We start from the raw sequence: 25,040 nt of genomic DNA, 5'->3' as shown, positions 1-25,040 counted from the left end.
TATTGATGCTATTTTAAAAACTAATTAATAATGCATTTTTAACATCACCTCCCTGGGGGCTCAGAAATCTGAATTTTACACTTCTTTGTTTCTGTTAGGGTGAATGACATCACAAATACAATACTTAACCGAAAGAAAAAAGTGAAGTTCAGATTTCTTAAGATCTTGATATGGTGACTATCTCAGGTTTTATTAAAATTGGGAACGTAATAAATACCCAATTAGGAAAAAAACAAATATATCCAATATTTTGTTGATATTTATGTCCATAAAGATTTAAAAATAAACAAAGAGTATGAAAACCAAACACAATGAGATGGATAGGCAATGGGCAACATTTTACAGGGTGTTAATTTTTATGTAGTATCATGAGAATACTGCAATTCTTTCCTCCTTTCATCTCCTCCACATTTTATAAATTCTTCTATTAGAACTTTTTCTTCCTTAGTCAGCAGCACTAGCAAGGGCCAAGTATATATCTGCTCCTGAACATCAGAACTAATTCAGCAGCAGCTGAGGCCCATACTGTTCATGCACAGGACACTTTGTCTGGTGCAGTAGAAGCTATTAAATAAAACTGTAGAATTATCTCAGATTAACTCTGCTGTCCTGCATGTGCTACTGCGGAAGCATTGCACACAGAAGAAAACAGCACAGAAGCAATTCAGGAGCAAGGGAAAGAGATGGGGAAGGAATACACACACAGAGCAAAAGGAGATAATGCACATACAATTATTATCTAAGTTCAAGACTGTGACACACATGCACTGTGTTTTTGGATCTGTTTTCTCTGAAATGCTTTTATTCTAAATAAATAATACTTTGCTTTTTATATGGGCATTTTGATTACTGGATATGATACCACTGTCATTGTTCTCAGAGAGAAAAAACAGCAGGTCCTGAACACAAGTAAGACCTCCTGAAGTAATCATGGGTAGTACCAAGAGATGGAAGACCAAGACCAGGTCTGAGAGTGGAAGAATAGAACATTTACTATACCTTGAAGAAAAAATAGCTTTTCTCTCCCATCCCCCTATGACAACCTGGGAAGTTTATCTGGAAAGTGGTCAAGTGCCAATGCATCTCTGCTGCTGCTGCAGAGGCAGCAGAATGACATTTCCAAGAATCTGATCTGTGTAGCTACTGCTACCCCTAATATTCTGAGCAGCAAGAGTGAAACTGATCAGATTCTTTACATTTCAATTCACCTCAGGTGAAAGTTATGGACAGCAGAGAGATAGACTGTCCTCTCCTACTGAAGGAGCACTCTGCAATGGGGTGAGAAAGATAAAAGATGTTCCTTTTCCACACCACCTACAACCAGCAGAGGACTGAGACTGATGAAACTTTGGACAACAGACACACAATCTTTCAACAATGAAATATACAAGAATTTAACTGTTTTCACTCTTTCTACTGATTATGGAGCATTAGCTAAAATGATCAAAAGCTTTAATCCCATTTTGCTACAAAAAACTGAGCAGCAGCAGAGGGCAAAAGGAGGGAGGCAAGGAAGAAAAGACAAAAAAAGATCAAAACACACCAGTTTGGAAGAAAGTGGAGTTCCTCTCTCTAGAAAGCAGAGGATGTAGAAGAGTGGTAAATTCAACTTTTCACAGTAGGCAGACTGAGGGGAGAAATGTGGAACTCCTTGCTTTCTCAGCAGCCAAGGAAGCATTCTCCAGATGTGCCTGATGCATCAAGTCAAAAGATTAAACTCTGCAGCAGGGTCTAAGAATCATGTCTTGGTGGGAAGCAAACCTGTTCCCTCCCCACACATAAAAACAGTTCTCAAAAGTCTATAGGTTTATCTCTGCCCATGGGCACCACTGGCTCCCCTTCCCCAATACACTGTATCATTCCCTACTTAGTGCATTTTTCAAGCTCTAACTTAAGTTTCTTCACCATCACTTGGCTTCCATTTGTAATCAAGCTACTTTAGTGATTTCTAGACTTCAGCATTAAATGTACAGCAAAGTTCAATTCACGATTTAAGTTTTCACAGTTTTATGTGCATTCATTCAGTTTTCTAGTGTAATATACTTAAAAGACCATCCAAAAATCATCTGACAGCTGCTTACGGAAATAGGTCAAGCTGGGACGTGATTTTTATCTTTCTAAAATTCTGAGGGGGCGGAGGGTCTGAATTTTTATTTTTTAATTACAATAGCACTGCAGAAAACTCATGACTAGTCCAGGGTGCAGTGGAGTTGTTGACAGAAGAAAGACTGCATCATGTGAGAAAACTTATGGCAAAAGCAGGGGTTCTTAACACCTCCAACTAAAGCATGGAGAAAGCATTGCATCACTAAAAACCAAAAAAGCTAAGAAAATACATGTTTAAGGAAACATACCCAGAGATTTATCAACAGTTACTGAACCAAAAATGCTATATACAGGCAAGTGATTAACTAGCAAGTAATTAACAACGAATTCACTGTGTGCATTTTGTTGATGATTTTGAAAAATAATCATTATGGTGTGATGACTGCATTTCCTTCACCATTCCCCAGAATCTTACTTAGTGCTCCCTAAAAAAAACAAAAACAACAACAAAAAAACACACCACACAACTAAAAAGTGTTAGACCAGTGGACCTAATATTTTACATTTGTTTAAATGCTATTTCTGAGCTGTCACCAGAATTTAACCAGTAAGTTACATAAACCAATGTAAAGTTACTATCGAAACTGCAGAAGTGAAAGCATTTCTGAGATCCTTCTATAATTTTAGCCCATGGCATCAGCTGCCCATCTGCCTCTACTTTAAGTCAATATGACCAAAATAGAAACACCTACCACAATGATGGGAAAATAAATAAATGTGACCTTAAAATATAAACATAAATAAAATGCACTTTTAAAATGTGAAGTATAATAAATTTAACTAGTATATTACCACAAATATTAAGGAGTTAGGTGTTAAAAGTAATGCAGCACTGCTTACAGATTCTAAATTCAAGTATTTTAGATGTTCCTTATTAGTCCTCCCAAAAGTGTCTTCAAAACCAGTTATAAAGCGCATGATCTTTAGGCACAGGAAGTCAGTGCCAAATTCTGCAGAGGGGAGGGAGGCCAAAGTCACAGATTTTGCCATAGATTTTGGCATTGGGTATGTTCAAGGCCCAAATCATGCAAAGTGCTTTGCACCCATCTATAGTTCATTCCAAGGTTCGGGGCTTTGGTTAATACATTTTTGAATACCCTTATCAGTGTTGCCCAAAGCTCAATTATAAAAGCATAGTTTAAAATGTAACAGGAAAAAAAATCACTGAGCAACCACCAATAACAATATCTGCTCACAACAGAGGGGGGCGACTGATTTAAAATGTTGTGACTTGATCCTTCATTTCTTGTCCACTCAAAATTCCCTTTTACATCAAAAGTTTTAAATTTAGAACCCACATGAGTCCCATGCCTTTCTTTTCTAAAAGAGCCCTCAATTTAAATCTTTATAGCTATAGACAGAAGCTTTGTGAAGCAAAGTCTCCATATTTGAGTATTCATTTGGCTGGCTGTGTAGAGTTTCTGTGTTTTTCAATATGAAATTGAAAACTTTTGCTCATGTGTCCCAAGGGTGTTTGAGTAGCGATTCCAAATCAATGTGTTCTTATATAACGCTGTTCTTATGGCAACAATGCTCTTTTTCCCATCCTACAACACACATACATAGTCTGACTACAAATTGAGTTGGAAATCAATTTCTAGTGTCTGATTTAAATTTCTCCCCAACCCCAATTGTCAAACAACTATTTGCTCCATTTAAAGTTCATTACATTATGTAATGGGTAATATACTCATAGATCAGATGTATTTTGTTTGACTGTTTCTAACTATTTTTTCCCATATTCTCTAACTCAGTTGTCTCAACCTTTCCGGACTACTGTACCCCTTTCAGAATCTAGTTTGTCTTGCATATCCCCAAGTTTCACCTCACTTAAAAACTACTTACATAATCAGACATAAAAATACACCTCTACTCTGATATAATGCTGTCCTCAGGAACCAAAAAATCTTACCGCGTTATAGGTGAAACCGCGTTACAGTGAACTTGCTTTGATCCATGGAGCACGCAGCCCTGCCCCCCCGGAGCGCCGCTTTACCGCATTATATCGGAATTCGTGTTCTATCAGGTCATGTTATATCGGGGTAGAGGTGTACAAAAGTGTCACAGCACACTATTATTGAAAAAGTTGCTTGCGTTCTCATTTTTACCATATAATTATAAAATAAATCAATTGGAATATAAATACTGTATTTACATTTCAGTGTATAGAGCAGTCTAAACAAGACATTGTCTGTACGAAATTTTAGTTTGTACTGACTTCGCTAGTGCTTTTTATGTAGCCTGTTATAAAAGTAGGGAAATATGTAGATGAGCTAATGTACCCCCTGGAAGACCTCTACCTACCCCCAGGGGCACACATATCCCTGGCTGAGAACCACTGATCTAACTACTTTGCAAAAAAATCTATATTCTAATTTTAGTTGGTAGCGGTAATCTGCTGGGCACTCCACTCTACTATAAACCAAATTTAATTGTTACTTGTATTTAAAAAGTATCAAATTACTTCACTAAATAAACCCATAGCTTAGCCGTACACCAGGAGGAGACAACAGGCTCCAGGATCTAATACAGGGGTGGCCAACCTGTGGCTCCGAAGCCACATGCGGCTCTTCAAAAGTCAATATGCGGCTCCTTGTGTAGGCACCGACTCTGGGACTGGAGCTACAGGCACCAACTTTCCAGTGTGCCAGGGGGAGGAGGGGTGCTCACTGCTCAACCCCTGGCTCTACCCCAGGGCCTGCCCCCACTCCACCCCCTCCCCTGAGCCTGCAGTGCCCTCGCTTCCCCCCCCCCCTCAGCCTCCTGCACACCATGAAACAGCTGATTGGAAGGTGCAGGGAGGGAAGGGAGGCACTGATTGTTGGTTGGGAAGCACTGGGAGCAGGATGGAGGAGCTTCTGGGGGGCTGCTGACACATTACTGTGGCTCTTTGGCAATGTACATTGGTAAATTCTGGTTCCTTCTCAGGCTCAAGTTGTCCATCCCTGCTCTAATACAAGGGGAGTCAGTAGGCAGATCCTGGCAAATCTGTACCACCAGAGCATTTGAATAGACCCCAAAATCGTTTTATTTACTTATTATCATTATTTTTATTTTCTCTGGAATCTGGACCTTGACTATACCTTAACCAAGAAATTTGGACCTTCACAAAAAATAACGGACTATTCCTGCTCTAATATGCAGTTTTCATTGCAAAGTACACCACTCTGAACAATTTAAAACAGTGTTTCTCAAACAGGGATACGAGTACCTCTGGGGGTAGGCAGAGGTCTTCCACGGGATACATCAACTCAGCTAAATATTTGCCTGATTTTACAACATGCTACAGAAAAAGCACTAGTGAAGTCAGTACAAACTAAAATTTCATACGACTTGTTTATACTGCTCTATATACTATACACAGAAATGTAAGTACAATATTTATATTTCAATCAATTTATTTTATAATTCTATGGTAAAAATAAGAAAGTAAGCAATTTTTCAATAATGGTGTGCTGTGAGACTTTATTTTTATGTCTGATTGTGTAAGTAGTTTTTAAAGTGAGGTGAAACTTGGGGGTACGCAAGACAAATCAGACTCCTGAAAGAGGTACAGTAGTCTGGAAAGGTTGAGCGCCACTGATTTAAAAGACCATTACATATACACACACACACACACTTTTTTCTTACATGTATGTAAACAGGTACGGGAAATTACAGCTAATACCACATATTAGCTTTCAATATGAATAATCAAATCTCCTGTTGGCCTCACAACAGGAATCAAATTTCCTTCCTCATTACAAATGTAACTTTTTAACTTGACTATCTACTCCTGCAATGGCCAAGAGCAAAATAAGGTGACCCAGACTCTGATCCTGCACTTTAACTGCACCTTTAGCTACTGGCCTCAAAGAAAAACTTGAGATACTGCTTCAACACCTTGACTGCGGGTGCCAATTTAGAGACCTTTTCCAATGTAGACAATGTCTTGATATCCCACGTAAGTGCTATGAAACAAAGATTGGGAAATTTGTTCTTGGTTTAACTGCAGCAGAAATACCACTTCCCAGTTACCAAGAAAACCCTCTGAATCTTCAGATTATTCCCTGATTAAAAATTGAATCCCTGAAAGTGTCTAAGGTGGGGGTAGTCGATAGGCAGCCTGCGGGCCAAATCTAGAGCACCAGATGCTTTTGAATGGACAGTGAAATCTTTTTATTTACTTTTTATCATTGTTAGTATTTTTTTTATTATTTTCTCTGGAGTCTAGACCTTGACCCTGAAATTTGGATCTTGACAAAAAATAATTGATTACCACGGTCTAAGGGGTGTTGAGGTGTGCGGATGTGTATGTAACAACGGACAGAAAGGGCGGTAGGAAACACGAAAGCTTCAATGGAGGAGAGAGACTTGCATGGCCTGGAGAAACCGGTGGATTCCGTTCCCTCTTAGTACAAACACCACAGCACATGAAGTTAGACCCCACCAACCATCCCCCCTCCCAAGGAGAAATCTCCCTTCCATTCTCCCCATCCCACCTGCACACAGACCCTCCCCGTCCATCTCCCCAGCCCCGTGGGCAAGGACGGGATTTCCGCGCTGCGCCCTCTCCCTGGCAGTGGCACGCCCCTGCCGCCAGACCCGGGGAGATGCCCCGTCCTTCCTCCCCAAGGCGGAGAGATCCCCACCCCCAGCCGCCGAGGGGGAGCCCGAAGCCCACCCGAAGCCGGGGAGGGACGATTCCTCCCCGCGCTGCCCAGGCACAGCCCCACGGGGGTGGCGGCCGGGCGAGTCGCGCACGCAGCGGAGGGGGCCAGGCCCAGGGGCGCCTCTTCCTCCCCCCCCCCCTCCTCCTCCCCGCGCCCATCCCCGGCAGCGGCTACTGACCTCGCTGTTAAAGGCTTTCACGGCCTCCATGTTGAGGCAGAGGCGGGGGCCGGGCGGCTCGTCTCCGCTGATGGCGGCTGGGCTGGGCCGGGGAGGGGGCTGGTCTCTCTCAGGGTCCGCCGGGCCTCCTCGCCATGGCGGGCGGCGCAGGGGGCGCGGGACCCGTGGCCCGCTCGTTTCCGTCTCCTCCCTGCCCCGCTCGGCCTCCTCGCCCCGCTTCCCGCCCTGCGGCGCCGGCTTCGCGGGCCCGGCCTGGCCGGGACGAGACGGAGGGACACGGCGCAGCAGCTGCACAGGCAGGCAGCGCGGACACCAATATGGCGGACACCCGGGCTCCAGGCAGCGCAGCTCGGGGGAGCCGAGAGCAGCGGAGACGGCGGCGGCCAGAGCGGCCCCTGGCGGTCGCGCGCGCACCAGCCCGGCCCTCGCAGAGCAGGGACCATAGAGGTGGCCTCCAGAACGTCGCTCTGGCAAAAGCGCCTGCTCCCTGGGGGGCCTGCGCCTCCTGCAGGCGGAGGCTGAGTACTGCAGGCAGCGGGCAGAAAGAAGAGGGTCCGTCATCTCAAGTCACTGCCCGGGGAGCTCGCTCTGCAGCCCCGCGGGTGTGATGGGAAAGCGGGGGGGTAAAGGGAAGGAGACGGAGACCAGATTATTTCGTGTGAGGAGAAACTTAATTTCTGCCCCGCCCCCTTAACATTGCCTGTGGCAGGCTCACCAATCCCTCGGCTGCGTTCCCCGCGCCACGCCCCGGCACAGTGGGGTGGGGAAGAGACAAACGATCTCACCCCGAGAGAAGGGGGGATTTTGACCAAGAACAACAGAGCAAGAACTGCATCCTGGCGCCTGCCCTGGGATTGTAGATGGCAGCACCAGGCACACTGTGCTTTCCTTCTAGAAACAAGGATGGATCACACGCACCAGTTACCGAGACTGAGCGTCCAGTGCTCTTCTCCAATGTTTTCACCACCACCACGTTTTGGCTTTCGCGATTAGAGGCTACTGCTATCCATTTAGAGCCTCTGTTATACCACATCAAATTAGATTTATGTGCATTAGTAATTCTGTACTTAAGGAGGGCTGGAATGTGGTTAGTGGGGAAGGAGGGAAATGTTTTTAAAAACTGCAGAGGAGAATTGTTAAAGATCAAGATGAACTTTGAGGCAGAAGCTGAGCTAAGATGATTATAAAGTGAAATTGACTTTCTAGTACAGCAATGATATTGTCATGAAGGCATTTAAAAAGAGATGTGTCCTTTTCAGACAGCCCTTCCTTGAAGGAATCATAGAATATTAGGGTTTGAAGGGACCACAGGAGATGATCTAGTCCAGCAGTCCCCAACAGTGGTGCCCACGGGGGCATCTAAAAGTGCCCGCGTCCTGGCGGTGGTCGAGCATCTGCCGAAATGTCGCAGCAATGCCTCTTGCCACTGACAAGTATTGTCATCACTGAAATGCCGCAGAAATTCAGCGGCATTTCGGCGGATGCTTGACCGCTGCCACAGTCCTTTGTGTGGTGCCCGCCAGACGAAAAGGTTGGGGACTAGTGATTTAGTCCAACTCCCTACTCAAAGCAGGGCCAAATCCCCAGACAGATCTTTACACCAGTTCCCTAAACAGCCCCCTCAAGGATTGAACTCACACACGTGAATTTAGCAGACCAATGCTCAAACCACTGAGCTATCCCTCTCCCCAAATGCTAGTGGTAGCTAAAAAGAACATGAAAAGAAGGAAGAACAAAATTGCAATCTAGATTGTCCATGTTTGTACGGCATTTTAGTAGAACAGGACCCTTTTCCAGTATGAAATAATAAAGTAAACCTTATTTTAAAAAAAAAAGCCCTAGCTAGATCTGAGTCTTCCCATTTGTTGTTAAGAAAGTTCTTCCTATCCCTCCATGTGTAGAAATGCCCCGCTTTGTATGCGACTCTGTCACTGGGTAACAGTGAAACTGACTATACACAGAGACCTTGACCCTACAAACTTGAATCTATACACATGCCTAAGGCCCCTGAAGTCTATGGGACTGCTCATGTAGATAAAGATAAGCTGGTACATAAGGGCTAGCATGATCAGGCCTAAAGTGATGTCAAATGGTTAAAGTAGCATTTTCTCTTTAGTTTTTCAGTTATAGCAAGAGCAAGGATTACAGTTACCAGTTGGAAATTGTTCAGGTTTTTTAAATTTGTTCTTGAAAGCAGCTTCTGTTATAAGTTCTTTAAGCATGTATGCTGGAGGATAAACATTAGGGTTATAATTATAACCCTAAAAGTTTTATACTGTTAAAATGAATGATATTAAAATGTCATTTTTTATTTAATATACAACATGGTAACTAAAGAGGATGAGGTCACTTGTTGAGCTGCTCTTTAAACTGATTAGTATTTTAATTTGAGGTCAGCTTCTTGAGTAGAAAGCTAGCAGCAGAAGGAAGATGACTAATCCTAGTACTTTAACTTCAAGTTTCTTCCTTGCATCAAGTAGATAAAGCTTTGCACATGTGGAAGGACTGCAGAAGAAGAATACTGACTAGAATTCTAGTCAATTTCCTCTCCCTTCCTTCCATGTGTAAAGCACTACTACTTGATAACCCTACAGAAACCTATTATAGTGAGTGTTGCTCTCTTTAAGGCGAAACAAAAAGAAAAACTAGTAAGAGAACAGAGAAAATATTTAGCACTTACCAATAGATATCACTTTTTCTGTTCAAAATACTCTAAAAGCTACATTAAAATATAAAAAGGAGACCATGTGCATGAAAGTGCAGAGAAGGCAGCCAGTGAGCATGCAGAGAGATGGGGGTGGAGGAAATAGACTCCCAAAGGGTATTAGGGAATGAATAGTTTGTGTAAGGTTAACAGAGGAGATGGAAGGAGACAGGCAGCTTAAAAAAAATGTTAAGAGCCAAAGTGGAGATACTTTACAAACATTATAAAATTATAAGTAATCTGACATTAAGTAAAATACCTACAGTATCAAGTTTATATATATATATATATATATATATATATATAAAGATGTTTTCAAATGTCAAACAAACAATCAGTTATGAAACTTTGGATGTCGTTTGTTTTTAAATACATACACAAGATTGATAACTTACTACATTTACAATAATCCTCACACTGAGATTATTCCCTGCACTCACATTACTACACAATGCTAACACTTCCTGTACCCAAAAGAGTTCAGTTGATACTAGCTTAGTCATACCAGTTAACTCCAGCTTCACAAAATATTATATCGCTTTCTGATTCTGCTTTTGCTAGCCAAAGCATAACTCAAGAAATTTTCATGACTGCTTAAAATAAGCATGCCAAGCCCAGGGGTTTCTACTTTACCATATAGGAGCCCCAGCTTCAGTACCCACTGAAGCCCAGAGGCTTATTCCCTGAACCACATGGGGTAAGGTGTGGCCTATTTCTGAGAGCTCAACACCATTAAGGAAAAAATCCTTAGATTCCTCAATTGCTGTAATTCAGAGTACCATTGTACTCCAGAAAAGTGACTGCAAAAATGGTAGCCTTTTCCACAACATATTTGCTTCCACATTCATAGACTCATAGACTTTAAGGTCAGAAGGGACCATTATGATCATCTAGTCTGACCTCCTGCACAATGCAGGCCACAGAATCTCACCCAACCCACTCCTGTATCAAACCTGTAGACTAGATTGAATGAATTGAAGATGCCCAAGACAGATTTGTTTGACAACTCAGAAGTTTTTACTAGGGAGTGAGCTAGATTGTTATAAACTGTGCAGTATTCGAATTTTTCAGTAAGATTTAACTGCAGGTCCGGACCATGGGCAACAGGTGAACACCCCCCTTTCAGGGAGGCTAGCCCTCCAGCCCCGCTTGTTCCACCCTCTGCCCTACCCTCTACGACTGGAGGAGCCCCGAGACCTCCTGCCTTGCAACCAGAGGAGCCCTGGCCTGCCAGCCCCAGCCATGCTGGCTGGCCCTCCCACCAGTGCTAGGCCAGGCCACTGGCCCGACCCTCACCCTGGCTGCTGTCTGAAGCTGAACCCCCACTGGTTTCTGGGTAAAGAGGGAGGGAGGGCATGGCTCCAGGGGGAACATGGGTGGGCCATGGCCTAGGTCAGGGGAGGCTTAGCTTGCCCTGGCCTTTAATACCTGCTGCCCATGGTCCAGACTCTGTTCTTGGGTACACCCACTTAAACTTTGCTAGCATCAATGGATTGCCCTCAGACCTGTGCAACAGTTCAGCATAGAGAATCTTTATTACTGATGATACGAGCCAGATGGAACTCTGTTTGACTTTCATATTCCATTTTAAGGCTGCAGGGCTGACAGAAAAAAATGATTTTAATTGTAAACCAAGTAAGTGTTAGATAAAACTAGTAGCTTCTAAACCAGGGCTGGATGTGGCAGCTGGGCCAAGTAATCCACCATCTGTGCAATCTCCCTGATACAACCATGAAATTGTTGCATGCAAATTAGCTGTTGAGTAAGGGTGGTGATTGATTGAGTTACCTGTGATACCACAATGGTCTAGGACTCTTGGTGTGGCATAAATACACTAAACATACTTTACTATATCTGTACCCTGTACAGTTGTAATTTGTAAAGTAGCTGACAAATTAAAACTTGGACAGTAACAAACCACAAATCCAAGTGAAGATTAAACATGGTGATATTCTTAATAGAAAGAACCCTCAACCATGCTTGTAGCAGTTTCCATCACTTCATACTGAGTCAGACATTTTAGGCTTTAGAGTGACAATCGTAGAATATTATTATAGACCTTCTTAAGACAAACATGAAATCTTACCATGCCAGATCCAGACTGAAACCACACTTCTAAGAGCCTCATTATAGAAACATACTGAAGCATTTCTAAAGGCAGGTTCACTTAAGGCAAAATGTATATAAGGATTTTCTATAGTGTCCAACAGTTGACTAAGTGCCAATTTGTCTCATGGTCATGTGCTGGCACCCGATGACAAAATTAGATCTCTTCTCCAAACATAGTTCTCATATTTGAAGGCAACTTACTGTGCTGTTCAGGACAGGACCATTGCTTCAGTTTTGTTCTCTCTTTTCCTATGAAAATCTGATAGTTTTAACAAGAGATCAGTTTGAATTGCTGTAGAGACTTTACATTGGATTAACTATATCACAGTCATAGCTAGTAAAATTATTAGCTTATTTCATTAATAAGTATACCAATTTGGAAAACATTCTAAAATTAATATTGAAGTAATTGTAAACATATTACTCTTATAGGATATTAGTTTGTTTTTTAAACAAAGGTAGGCTGGACTTCTGAGCTTTTGCCCATAAAATTGGTGGAATACCACACTACAAAAGCAGCATAGTTTTGCAATTGCATTGAATCTGGCCTTGAAGTAACCACAAAACTCCCACCTAGCTGCCTTTGCAGAATCCTTATGAGCAGTTCCAGCACAGGCAAGTGCACATTGGATAAAGGAGGAGCAGAGGAACAGGCTAAAACCCACTTCAAGACACATGGACCAACCCTACTGGATGACGTTCTCTCTCCAATACATTTAGACAGACAATTTTAATTTGGGATCTACAAAGAGACTTAGGTGCCTAAAGAACAGACTTAGGCACCTAACTCTAAGGTTTAGGCACCTAAATCCCAGTGTTGGCTCCACTGGAATCCACAAAACTGAAGCCAAACCCTGTAGGTGCCTAAACTCATGCAGCACCTAATTTCACAGTAAAAATTCCCTTGGTGTCTAAGTTTCTACCTCTGAGTATATGCTCTGCTGCCTCTCCCCTCCGAGTGAATCATGAACGAGGCAAAGGTAGGCATTTGACCACCTATCTCACATGCAGGGGCCAATCCAATAGGCAGCCTCTAATCATGCCTAACAGATCAGGTCCCATTCAAAATCTGGCCACCAGAGATGGAGATGTTGGTGATGCTAACTTATAACTTTTAGCCCAGTGGTTAGAGTACTTGCCTGGCCTATAGAAACCCAGGTTCAATTCCCCTCCCTCCCCCCATCTCTGCCAGAGGGGAAGAAAGGATTCAACCAGAGATGTCCCACCTCTTAGGAGAGTTCTCTAACCACTGGGCTATGGGATATTCTGATGCGGGGGCTCTCTTAGTCGCTCTCCTGTTGAAGCTATTCTACTGTGAATAAAGAGTGCTTGGAGCAAAGGAACTGGATCCAGGATCTCCCAGGAGGGTGCCTTGACCACTGGGCTATAGACTCATTCCCACTCTCTCTCTAGCCTCATGATTATTTAATGATTTATCCTCATTGGAACACTCATCGGGCAAGAGAGAGGGAGAGAAATACAACTGTAGTCCAGTGGTTAAGGGCAACTTTTTCTTGGCTTTTTGCAGACATCTCCAATTTCCTCCAGCGAAGAATTGGGAATATTTATATATGCCTTTCTGTAAGAAAGCTTCCCTTAACATACCAGGAGGCACAGAAATGTGGTGTTTGCCCTTCTAGGGAGGGAAGGGCTAAATAAGAGTATCTTTCTTTTGTACGTGTGACCACACTCATCCATGCTAGTCTAGCTGGCATTAGTATTTTGAGAGCCTCTAGCAAAGTTAGGTCCCACCCTCTCAAACCTCATCCAATCTTAACATCTTGATGTTGCAGCAATGTGTGATGCTGTCATCCCTCAGGCATCCTGTCATGACATTGCTGAAGTCACATTGTGATGACTTTGATTCCCAAAAAATACATTCAGAACTTGAAACATCCTTAACTTAGAGGCCAAATTCTGCCCTCAGATGCATACACATAGGATTCCCATTGAATTCAAAGGAAATTGCATGCTCATGTCACAGAGAATTAGAAAGTGTTTTCAGCACCATGTCATTTCAACTTGCTCCCAGAAGGTTTAGAAAACATGATGCTGGCAACTGTTCTGGCAGTCTAACCATACCCACACTAAAGTTCCCAATGTTATTACCATTAGTTCAGTGTTTCTAAAACTGTCTTAGTTTAGACAGAGCCCCAGTCTCAAAGTTTAACTCTGCACTGCTGCATCCCAGATGTTAAGCTTTAGTAGCCAGGTAAGTAAACACTGTTTATTACTGTTTCATATGCCACATTTGTTTCTACTACTCTCTAATAAGAAAGCTCTCTAAACTGCAAGTCAGAAGGCAGGTTTGCTATAGCAATCATCTGTTTAGTTGCAACAAGATATAAGCATTATGAAAGCTGTAACTGAGAGTACCCTCATGATCTCAGCATGCAGATAAAATAAGGGTGGGAGAACCAGCATTCAGGCAGATTCTAAGTAATTCTAGACATATTTGTCAATATTCATAGGATTCCGAGTGGTAGTGTGTGGAAACATTTTTTCTGTAGAAGTGCTCAGACTGCAATAAAGAACTAAATGTAACTTTATTAATATACGTATAGTGAAGAAACACTTATGAAAGTAAAAGAGGGATTAGTCACTCAATTCCATTTATTAAAATAAACCTTTTATAAAGTGGGTTCAAGTGTTAAAACCATTTCAGTTAGAGGGGACTTTTATGGAGAATTCAGTGATACTTTCTGCTATAACTCCCACATTTTAAAGAAACACCTATTCAGGACTGTGTTGGTTATAAAACAGCAGGCAAACAAACAGTAGTAAAGCCTTGAATAAGAATGCTGGAGATACCTGGGACTGAAAATGCATCTTATTACCTTGGGTTTGGGTTTCTTTTAACAGACTGGTTGGCAGCCAGGCATGCCAGTTCTTTACAATTCATAATTTGGCTCTCCTGGTCTTTGGCTTACCTCCACCTTTCTCTCTTGCCTGCCAGGACAAAGTATATGCTCAAACTCTGTTGTATATCTCAGACGTTTATCATGAAATAACAAACTTGTTATCGGAGGCTGCAAAAACAGGAGTCCATTTGCCAATCTCTTAGGACAAACAGATATGACACTACTGACCTCAGCAAAGTCATTCAAGCCTCAAAAGGTGAACGGAAAAGATGAAAGTCTCATTCGATCCATTGTTCTCTTCATTGTCACAGATAATTAAGAAGGGTAGTAGATGAAATCCTTTCCCATTGTTTTATTCAAGTATTTTTGATTCCTTTAAAGTTAACAAATGAGCCCTGGGAGAACATACATCCATTGTAGGTTTTTTAAACAAATATGCAATGATGAAATCAGAATGTCAGATGCGGCTCTAGACAACCTTTTGTATCAAATCTCAGAGCACAACATCCCACACTAAACTGAGTAAAACGAATTAAGTATATATATCCCATGGATTAGTTTTACCTCAGGTTAATATGAAAATGAACAAAATCTCTTGCAGCGTCATTGGTCCAGAACCATGTTTAATGTATCTCCACCATGAGAGCTATCTTTACAAAAGTGCAGAAGACAAAGAATAAGGGAATGGCTGAGGTTTGTTTCATTCAACAAATACAGTTTAAAACTCACCTGTCACAGTTGGCATGATACAAAAGTCAGAGTGCTCATTAACTGCAGAACATTCTCTTTGCAATATTTGTATTTACAAATTAACTGCTTATTGATGCTATGTACTTTGGTAAATGCAAACAGAACACACATGTTGCACCTGCCATCCCCTTAATTTTGATAGAATATATGGTGCACACCAGTTGCTTCCAATAGCTAAATCTAATCACTCCAGGATTTTGCCGGTCCCCAAGCCAATTCTAGCTATGCCAGGGTTCTGTCCACATTTCCCATTTCGTATCTCCCAAAAGTCATCTGGTTACCCTAGCCTTGCCCCTTGCTGACATCAGGTCCACATCAATGCAATATGATGCCTTCCTACCATTCACTTCCTCAATGAACTGGGTCATGTCCCACACTAGATTACAAGGTATGGTTGGGGTGCCCCATTATACACCTTATGGTAGAGAGATACATTATCTGAAATAACAGGGAGTTGGTGGAATGAACATTTGCACAGGCATGCTCAGCACAGCAATTGGGAGCAGGCAGAAGGGCCTAGTGGCAGCAGTACTTGATAAAGCTACAACACCAGGGCTCAGAGACAGCTGGACATCCGGGCATTTAAGATAAGGACAGAGAGAAGGTACAATGTAAAAGAAAGATCAGATGTTGCTAGTTAAGACTTTATGACTTTGTTACTATAGAAAATGTTAAGAAGTGACTGTTACTGTGTAACATTCAGTAGTTAGATATAAACCCCAAACCATAGGTACAGAAACTTGATCTGCTTAATTCTATGGAAAACACAATATATAATTTCTGTGTATAATTTGAACATTGCATCTAATCAATTCTGAAATTTCAGGTAACATTCTAGTCATCAAAAGGCAGAAGCCTCTTGGATTTTGGTGAACGCCAGAAAACCAGAAGGGGGAAATGGGGAACAGAGCCCCTGGGATCTGGTCAGCAGCTCATCGGCTTCAGCTAGGTCGGTAGTTATCTATAGATCAAAGAATCTGTTGATGACAGTCATTAACATCTTCATGCATAACAATATCCCCTCAGTTTACCCATCATCCCAATAGAGTTGAAAATGTTTTGACAATCTGAATGACTTCTCTCTGACAGGACAAAATAATAATAATGGTGGGAAGTAAGGCACAGGGAGCCACTGGCATTGGCGGGCAGGGGAGGGGTAGAAGGGATAGGAAGGGGGCAGGGCTTGCAAGGAGTCCCTGAAATTGAAGTGACTGAAGGGTGGCACATATGCAGCTTCTGTGGGTGTGGGTTTGGGGAGTGGGTAGGTAAGAAATGGAGGATTGCAAGAAGTCCCAGTACATACAAGGAGCTTAGCCTGCAGAAGTAACTAACACCTCTACACTTCAAGCTAGAGGTGTAAATTCAAGCTTGAGAAGATGTACCTGTGCTAGCTCTGATTGAGCTAGTGCACTAAAAAAAATAGAGTGCAGCGGAGGCAGTGCAAGTGGTAGGAGGGGCTAGCCACCTCAAGTACATACCCATCCAAGATGCTCGGTACCTACTTGGGGGTATTTAGCCCCTCCTATTGCTCACACAGCCATGGCTACCCTCTATTTTTAACATGCTAACTTGATCAGTGCTAATGTGGGTACATCTGAAGCTGGAATTTACACCTCCATCTCATAGTGTAAACATACCCAGAGTGTGTGGTCCTCTAATGGCTAGAAACACCTTTTAAGCCCTTAGCTATCCAAGAGATTGCAGTTGTGAAGCTCACCCCACTCCTACATGCCTTCATTACCCCCAGGCCAACAATGAATGCAACACAATAGAAAAGCCACTTGGAGGCTTCATCTAACATAGGAAGTGGCTGCTCATTTTCTGAAAATAATTACATTTGTGCACCATACTTTGCAGTAGATGACATTTTACTTCCATGTATCTAAAAACAAATCTGTAATAATATCACTTTACAAAGAAAATCAGTAGCATTATCCCTCTTCTGTAGATGAGGAACTAAGGCACAGAGAGGTGAAGTGCATTTTCCAAGGTCAGCCAGTGGCAGAGCTGGAAATAGACCAGAATCTACCAAACTACAGAGCCCTAAACAGCCCTATGGCATAGCTAACTCAAATACTTCAAGTCTCTAACCCATATCACATTAGCTGTCCTTATTTGCAAGGCTTAAGCCGACCTATCCTCATGACTAGGCACAAAGGAATTAAGAACAGGACCCTCACCAGAAAATTTTTGAGCCTCAGCCTGGTTACTTTCAGAAAATATTCCATGATGCAAATTGTTTGTCCAAATGGCTTTCAAATTTTAATAGGAAGTAAGGACCTTCTCTTTAGTAGTAAATTGTCATTATTCTTGCATGAGTGGCCCCTCATGGAACACCAAATTGACTAATGAGGGTGGAGGGGTAAGGCACGTACTGAAGGTCAATGACCATAAAAATATTACACGGTATTTTTATTTGTAGACTATAGTAAATACTCAACAAAATGAATGAGATCTCATTTTGAAAAAGAATAGCAGCATCTTCCTGCAGCAGTGTTAGCACACACTTTATAACATCTACTTTAACTTTGTTTGCTAGTGATACCTCAAATTTATTTAAGAAAAAAGGAATACTAGAATAAGGAATAGTGTACCGTAGCTGGGGTTGTTGCAGAGTACTAAAACATTTCTTTTAAGATCTGTAACCAAATCAAAAAATTACAGAGTGTGACATTTTGAAACATGCACTGTCCATGGTGAATTTTCCCTAGTTTATAACCCAAGTACTCTTGAGTCACAGTCATGGATAGTAGCAGGAAGTCTCGCCTGCACTAATGTCACTTTATCAAAAAGTTCTCCCCTGCCTCTCAGCCTAATAACAGCTTCCTAGGTTACAAAAGGTCTGGCAGGTGGCAAGCATGAAAAACCAAACACAAAGAGGCTGGTTCCCATTTACTGAGTGATTCCGTGAGTAGTACTACTCAGTCACAACAGAAAAGCTAGTTGTACACCGTTTTTGTACCAATTTAACTTTCAGTTAGGGGTTTGTTTGTTTTTAAACCCAAAATAGAGAGCCTCTCATACTGTTGGCACAGATACATTATACTTATTCCTCTACATTTTGAGGAATAAACTACACCTCTACCCTGATATAACATGACCCAATGTAACATGAATTCGGATATAACGTGGTAAAGCAGTGCTCCAGGGGGGTGGGGCTGCACACTCCAATGGATCAAAGCAAGTTTGATATAACGTGGTTTCACCTATAACACGGTAAGTTTTTTTGGCTCCTGAGGACAGCGTTATATCGGGGTAGAGGTGTATGTCAATATAAGTAGCTTTATACCAGTGTAACTGCAGGCACATTATGGGGTTGTACCCCTTTGACCACGCTAGTTTTAAACTGATATAATTAAAATGGTATAAGAGAAGTGTTTGGACAAGCTCCTTGGATTGCACACAGAGTGTAAATCGTGGCAGAACTGGCTTCTAAGCTCCTTTGAGTTTTAATCCAGACTATGTTAGAAAATAGTTGCAATAACATATTGTCTGCCTATAGAGGAAATAGCAATAACTAAATATATTGCTTAGAATAAAAAACATAAGTGGTCTGTCTCTATTAAATGCTGGCATCCACTTTATTGCAAAATCCTAAACCCTCTATTTGTTTATCTTTGATATAGGAACTTCTGATATACCTAATCCTGCTAAGTAAATAGATTCTGCTAATGAAGTATGCCTGCTTATGTTTGCTGTACCATTATGTACAGCACCTCCATTTCCAAAATGCTGTTGAGGCCTTTAACTGTAAGTTTCATTTTTTTAAATGTGAAAAGGTTTTTACAAACCAAAAACAGTTTTACATTCACTGAAGACTTCTTTTTAGAAACTAGACATTGCAGTTTTATACTAGTGCATGAAAATAAATTGGCAAGAAACTAGTCTATTTTTATTATCCAAATGATGTTTGTTGGTCCTGTATGTATTGTCAATCCAATACATATATTTACTTTGTAAGGCACTCAGATACTATATTGATATGATAGAAACTAAATGAAGGGCAAAAAGTAAACATATAATATAAATGGTAAACAAGCAGCCTAGATTTATACAAGTTTTCCAGCTAAAACAATCCAAGTTACTCCTAAAACACAAGTTATTTATTTTAACCTGGGTTCGTTCTTTACACCTTTTATAATCTGTTATACAAAAAAAGATTAAATGCAAGTTCTGAGAACTTTATCACCACGGTTTCCCCTAGTATTAAGAGATACTGAGGTACAGTTATCTATTATATAAGTTTTCCTGAGCAACTCTTATTAACACCTTAATTTCTTCTCACCCACATGAGAAATAGAAGTTGATAAGTTTGAATTTCTACATACTGTATTTAAAATAACTTTAGTAGCACATGCTACAGGCCAGTGGGTCCTTTCAGCAAATGGAAGGTTGTTCCCCCCCGGCCAATATAATGTGTATCTTTTATTCGACCAGTTTCTGTTGGTGAGAGAGACAAGCTTTTGAGCTTACATGGAGCTGAAGAAGACCTCTCTCACCAACAGAAGTTGGTCCAATAAAGATATTACCTCACCCACCTTGTCTTGCTAATATCCTGGGACCAACACAGCTACAACAAGACTACATATAATAAGAAAAACAGCTGCTAAGGATATATAGGAATGGTTAGACTGTTTATCATGGGAAGGACAACAGTGACATCTAGTGAATAAGTCTATACTGAACAGAAGAGAGTTTTTGTGTCGTTTGAATTTATGAAACCTTTGAATACCACTTATGTCAGTTTACTGACTAGGACAGAACAGAAGGAAAGGCTCTTTAGATGTTATCAGATTTTAGGTCTCCTTTCCTGAGAGGCAGAACCCAGTAACGATAGAATTCAAGCTTCTAACCCCCAACTTACAATTAGCTATGTACTGATGTAGACTTTACACATACTGCAGACCAAATATTGCCTTCTGGTAGCTGCATGAGACACTCACTTATTTTATTGGGAGTTGCACATGCATAGACAGAATTTCATCATAAGCCTACTAGTGTTTCAGTTACTGGAAGTTTTCTTTATACAAACATGAAAATAGAGAAGTCGTGTAAGCTTAATTTCTCCTTTTACTTTCATTTAAATTGCAGACATTGTTAACATCAGAAATATTTAATGTTTAATGACAGTACATGGGCAAGCCACATGACCCTACAAAAAAAATAACGGATATTCTTAGACAGTGTTGAAACAGTGTTCATGTAAAATGGATACATGGGGTCAGATCTTGTTCCTATGCAGAGGCAGCCACAAAGGAGCCATGGAAATTCCATGTAGGTCCCCTTCTGGAGGTTCTTCAGATTTTTTCCACTGGAGGGAAGGGTTGTATCACTATCTTCATATACAGGGAAAGCCAGAGATGCAGCCTACAGACCCTGTGAGGTCCAAACACATCTCAGGGGCTGCGGAGATCTGCCAGGGCCACCTGCATAAAGGTGTTGTGCCTCTACATGGGCTTTGGGCCTTCTCACAGCTCTTCCCTCCCACGCCCTCCCCAGCAGCGGGGCAGGGAGTGGGACGAAGTCACTTCTGCCTGAGAGAGCCTGGCTGGGAGGCAGCGATGGCCTGCTCCCTGCTGGGTCTCAGCTGACAGAGACAGGAGCCGAGCATGCCAGGGGAGGAGGGGCTCGGCTCTCTCTGCCCCTGTCCCCAGCAGCAGGGCCTGGGCGGGGGGTGACCCACTGCCACCATAGCTGCCGGGGACAGGGGCCAAGTGAGCTGGAAACATGGCGGGGGGCAGAGGAGGCTCGCAAGGCCCCTGTCCCTGACTCCCTTGAAGCTGAACCCAGGCAGGGAGTGGGCTGCCACTGCCTCCCAACCAGGGTCTCTCTGGCAGAAGCAGATCCATCCCAGACCCCGCCTGGCTGCTAGGGAAAGCAGCGAACATGCCAAGGGGGAGGCAAAGAAGGAGAAGGACACAGCCCCTCTCCCCCCTGCCACAGGTAATGTGGGGCAAGGAGAGCATGGCAGTGCAGGGTGAGGGGGGGTGTCACATGGCTTCCCCTTTAGATTGTGCTCCCTCAGTAGGGGGAGGCCTGAGTCGTCTAGTAAGAAACAATTCCTATCCCAGAGAATTTACACTAGGACTCTGATCTCAACTGAGGCCTCTGGAGGCTACTATAGTCATAATAATGAAACTGACTTATTGGTGAATCTTGAGGCTTCACTTTACATCAGTGAACCTTTTGAGGTGTGCTCATCTCTACTTTGTGCCCAACCTAATGCCGCATGACTGAGTTTCTACATGGATAGAGTGCATAATAACCAAGCATAAGATCTGTCAGTTCTAGCTACAGCATTTGCTGGTAAGGCCTGCTTTTGGGGGGAGGGGGGAGGATCTTTCATCTTACAGTTGCTGGCACCAGCTTTAATTAAAGGAACCCAGACACTAATCATTACTGCTGATGCTATCTCAAAATAAATGATATACCAAATACAACCAAAGAGACTGGAACTCACACAACACATACATCAAGAGTCACTGAATATTCAAAATAAAATAAAATAAAGCCTCAATTAAAAAGCTAGGAGACTAAGTATATTAATGCAAGAAACAGTATAGTAAACATTATGAAAAAAATGAGCAGACAACTGTAAAAAAAAAATAGCGTAACACAGATGTTTCACAGTTGCATGTTTCCCTAGTAGTAAAAAAAGGACAATAAAAGGTGACCAAATCTGCCCTGTGTAGCATGACCCGTATACATGAGTTAATTAGCGAGAGGCCAATTTCAGAAATCTGTGCAGCTGATCTAAGCTCTTTAGGGCAAGTATACGCTGAATAACTCCCCTCAAAACTCTTAATTTCTTTTGTTTCAGAATCACATCATTCAGGAAACTGAAATAAACCTTTTTCTTTGAAAAAAATCAGTCATACTATGATTTTCAGAGTGAAACTTGCTGTTTACATTTGTTTTTCAAAAGGCAAGTAGCTCAGCAGGATTAAGGCTTTTCATTGTGTATTTAGTTATTTTAGAATCATTATGGTAGCTTTTCAAGGTGTCAGATTACTGTATTAGGATTTTTGCTAAACTTTTGGTATAGAGAAGCATCTGAAGAAAAATTATTGAATGTATGTATTGAGTGTTTATACCACATTCATCGTATCTGAGGGCCTGATTCTAGAAATATTAACACATTTGCATGGCTTTACTCCAGTGAGTAATGTAAATGAGGCTTCCTGTAAGCACAAACAACCATCCACCTTTGTGGATCCAACTGCAGGATCAGGCCCTGGGTGGCTGCAATGTTACTGATATTTCATTATTCCCACCACTTAGCCTCAAACTTGGTTATACAGAAGGCCTATTGAACATGGATCAGGAACACAAGAAAAACAGTGTATGATTGCCACTTAAGGACAAAGCTAAACTACTTTTTTATTGCTGCTGAACATAAAACAAATGAGTTCTGTTCATCCAGCAAGGAAGATACAAGTCAAATAGACACTGTTGTGTACTTTATTGCAAATTAAGTGCAGTGCTCAAACTCCTGGCAAGTTGCCAATGCAGCCCTTGTGCTGCAAAGTTTATCCACCAAAAGAGATGAGAATGACATCCTAGTTGCGGCGGGGAGGCCACACATCATATGTTAGATACTCCTCATACTATAAAATCCTAAGGAGAAAAAAGAATGCAACTGTAGGGTGCCGCTCATTACACAACTGGTTGCTTTCTCCACTTCCTTTCAGCATCACACTATAAAAAGTGGAGGTCTGGGTACTCCTATCTTAGGGAAGAATATTTTCCTCTTAGAACCAGGTGAAACTAGCTGCAGTTGATTGTAATGCTAGACTCCATTTTAGGTCATGTGAGTGCTACTGGTCTACCTTCACATAACTCTTGCTAGTGGTGGGAATGCAATGCCATTAGCCATAAAGCATGGAAAAGTGGAGAGGACTCATTGGCTGAATCAAAAAAGAGCAACCATGAGAGTATAAAGTTAGTTCCCAGCTTCTGTGGAACATGGTCCAAAGTAGAATAACTTAACCTCAAATGGGCTAATAAATGTTAAAACTGCTCCTTAAGCCAAGATGACCCTGTAAAACTTCTACCAGAATTTTAGTTATTTTATGGGGTTTAAAATTAAAGTATCCTATTTTTGATATCTGCACTGGATTCCCTTTCTTGTCTCTTTCTCCCATTCTATTCTCTCATTCTGTGATGTGATATCCCACTTTGATCATTCTGGTTATTTAGTTTTGGGTGGTTTTTTTTACGTTACTCAAACATTATTACTGAGCCATAATTCTCCCTTATACAGCTCTTTATAAAAGAATGAGATTTAGCAAATAACTTTAAAAAATAAGCTCACAGCTTCCTGGAGAAATCCTTCACTTACACCTTTGCTGATGTACACTCACTTTTGCACTATTTTCTATCCCATAAGTGAGCAATCTTTTATATCTCCTGATGACTATAACAAGGTCCAACCAGATGGTAAAGGTAGGGGAAACGGTGGTGGGCGAAAGGGTGAATCATAGCTCTCTTTCCTCTGCTAAAGCAAAGGAGGAACTCCCACTCCTTTTTTTGTGATCATTCCTTCTCTTTTCAAGTCTACTTTCATCACTGGGCCCAGTTTCTCCAGAAAGAAGCATAGCTGCCCTCTCTTACTCCCAACAGGGCTCTCTCTCCCCACCTCTTCTGTTTTCCTATGCCTCACTAGCTCCTGCCCAGTTCCAGACTCAGCTCCGGAGCCAGGGGAAGTAATGCCATTAGAATGATACTTGTACTGCCTAGTAAGTCAGTGCTGCACAGCCTGGAGAAGAGAAGCACCAGCACCTATAGTCACTTCCTCATGTAGCAGCTCACACCAGACACCCTTTTGATTTTTCTCTGATCCAAATCTGATGGCTTTGGTAGAGCACAGACATAAAAATGGTCAGGACCACGGGCATAGAGGACAGTATGAGGTGGATATATGGTCCATGGTCTCAATGTAGAAGTTCTGCCGTGTGTAGATGTAAGGCTATGTTTTTAATTTGGGCACGGAAACAAGAGGTAGAGCTAAGTCTGTTTGGGGTAACTTAATTTTGTATTTCCCTGTGGTAATTTGAAATGGTTGGGTTTGTTAAAGTGTAACTTTAACCTATAGTTTCCTTCTCTCACAAATTTTTAGTGACTTTGTTCTTATTAGGATTTTTTTCTGGTGTTTATGGATGCAAAGGCAAAATCTTATTCCAGCATTAAAATATTGCCTTGATATTTCATTAGCATGTTTTTCTGTTTGGTAACACAATATACATTTTTGGTCTAAAAAGTCCAACTAAATTTTCCATCTACAGCCTACCCCCAAATTCTACTATTTGAAACCCTATACTTTTAGTCTGTTCCTGGGCATATTTTATGTACCTGTAGAGGAGTCACTCACCAGCCAGCATGTTCACTTGTAGCTGGTTTCGCATGCAGGCTTTCTTCCAGGGGCACTCCCTGCTGATAGCCACTCTAGCTCTACTGCTGGTCCACTTCTCTCTGTGATTCAACCCTCCAGCCAGGTCACACACAGCTTCACCTCTCATAGGGTACTAATATCCCAAATAAGCAGCATCCATAGAATCATAGAATCATAGAATCTCAGGGTTGGAAGGGACCTCAGGAGGTCATCTAGTCCAACCCCCTGCTCAAAGCAGGACCAAACCCAACTAAATCAACACAATACTAGTCATTCATACAGTCTTCCA

At 41.9% G+C, this 25,040-nt stretch overlaps 1 protein-coding gene across 4 annotated transcripts in view; it reads right to left on the bottom strand.

Moving 5' to 3' along the window:
- SCAF8 (SR-related CTD associated factor 8) overlaps positions 1 to 24,726 on the bottom strand; it is a 152,314-nt gene extending 127,588 nt beyond the window's left edge. For 2 of the 4 annotated variants that reach the window (XM_045009404.1, XM_045009406.1), the window contains exon 1: positions 6,937 to 7,626. In XM_045009404.1, coding sequence (XP_044865339.1) covers positions 6,937 to 7,497 — 561 coding nt within the window. In that variant the 5' untranslated portion in view covers positions 7,498 to 7,626. Of the gene's footprint in view, positions 1 to 6,936; positions 7,628 to 24,711 lie in introns of those variants that run through there. The other 2 variants (XM_045009407.1, XM_045009405.1) reach the window with 2 other exon arrangements.
- Between the last annotated feature and the right edge of the window lie 314 nt (positions 24,727 to 25,040).

The sequence above is a fragment of the Mauremys mutica genome, chromosome 3 (assembly GCF_020497125.1).
Source record: "Mauremys mutica isolate MM-2020 ecotype Southern chromosome 3, ASM2049712v1, whole genome shotgun sequence".
NCBI classification, from domain to species: domain Eukaryota; kingdom Metazoa; phylum Chordata; order Testudines; family Geoemydidae; genus Mauremys; species Mauremys mutica.
Note: the sequence above shows the minus strand (reverse complement) of the source record. Positions and strands in the feature narration are given on the sequence as shown.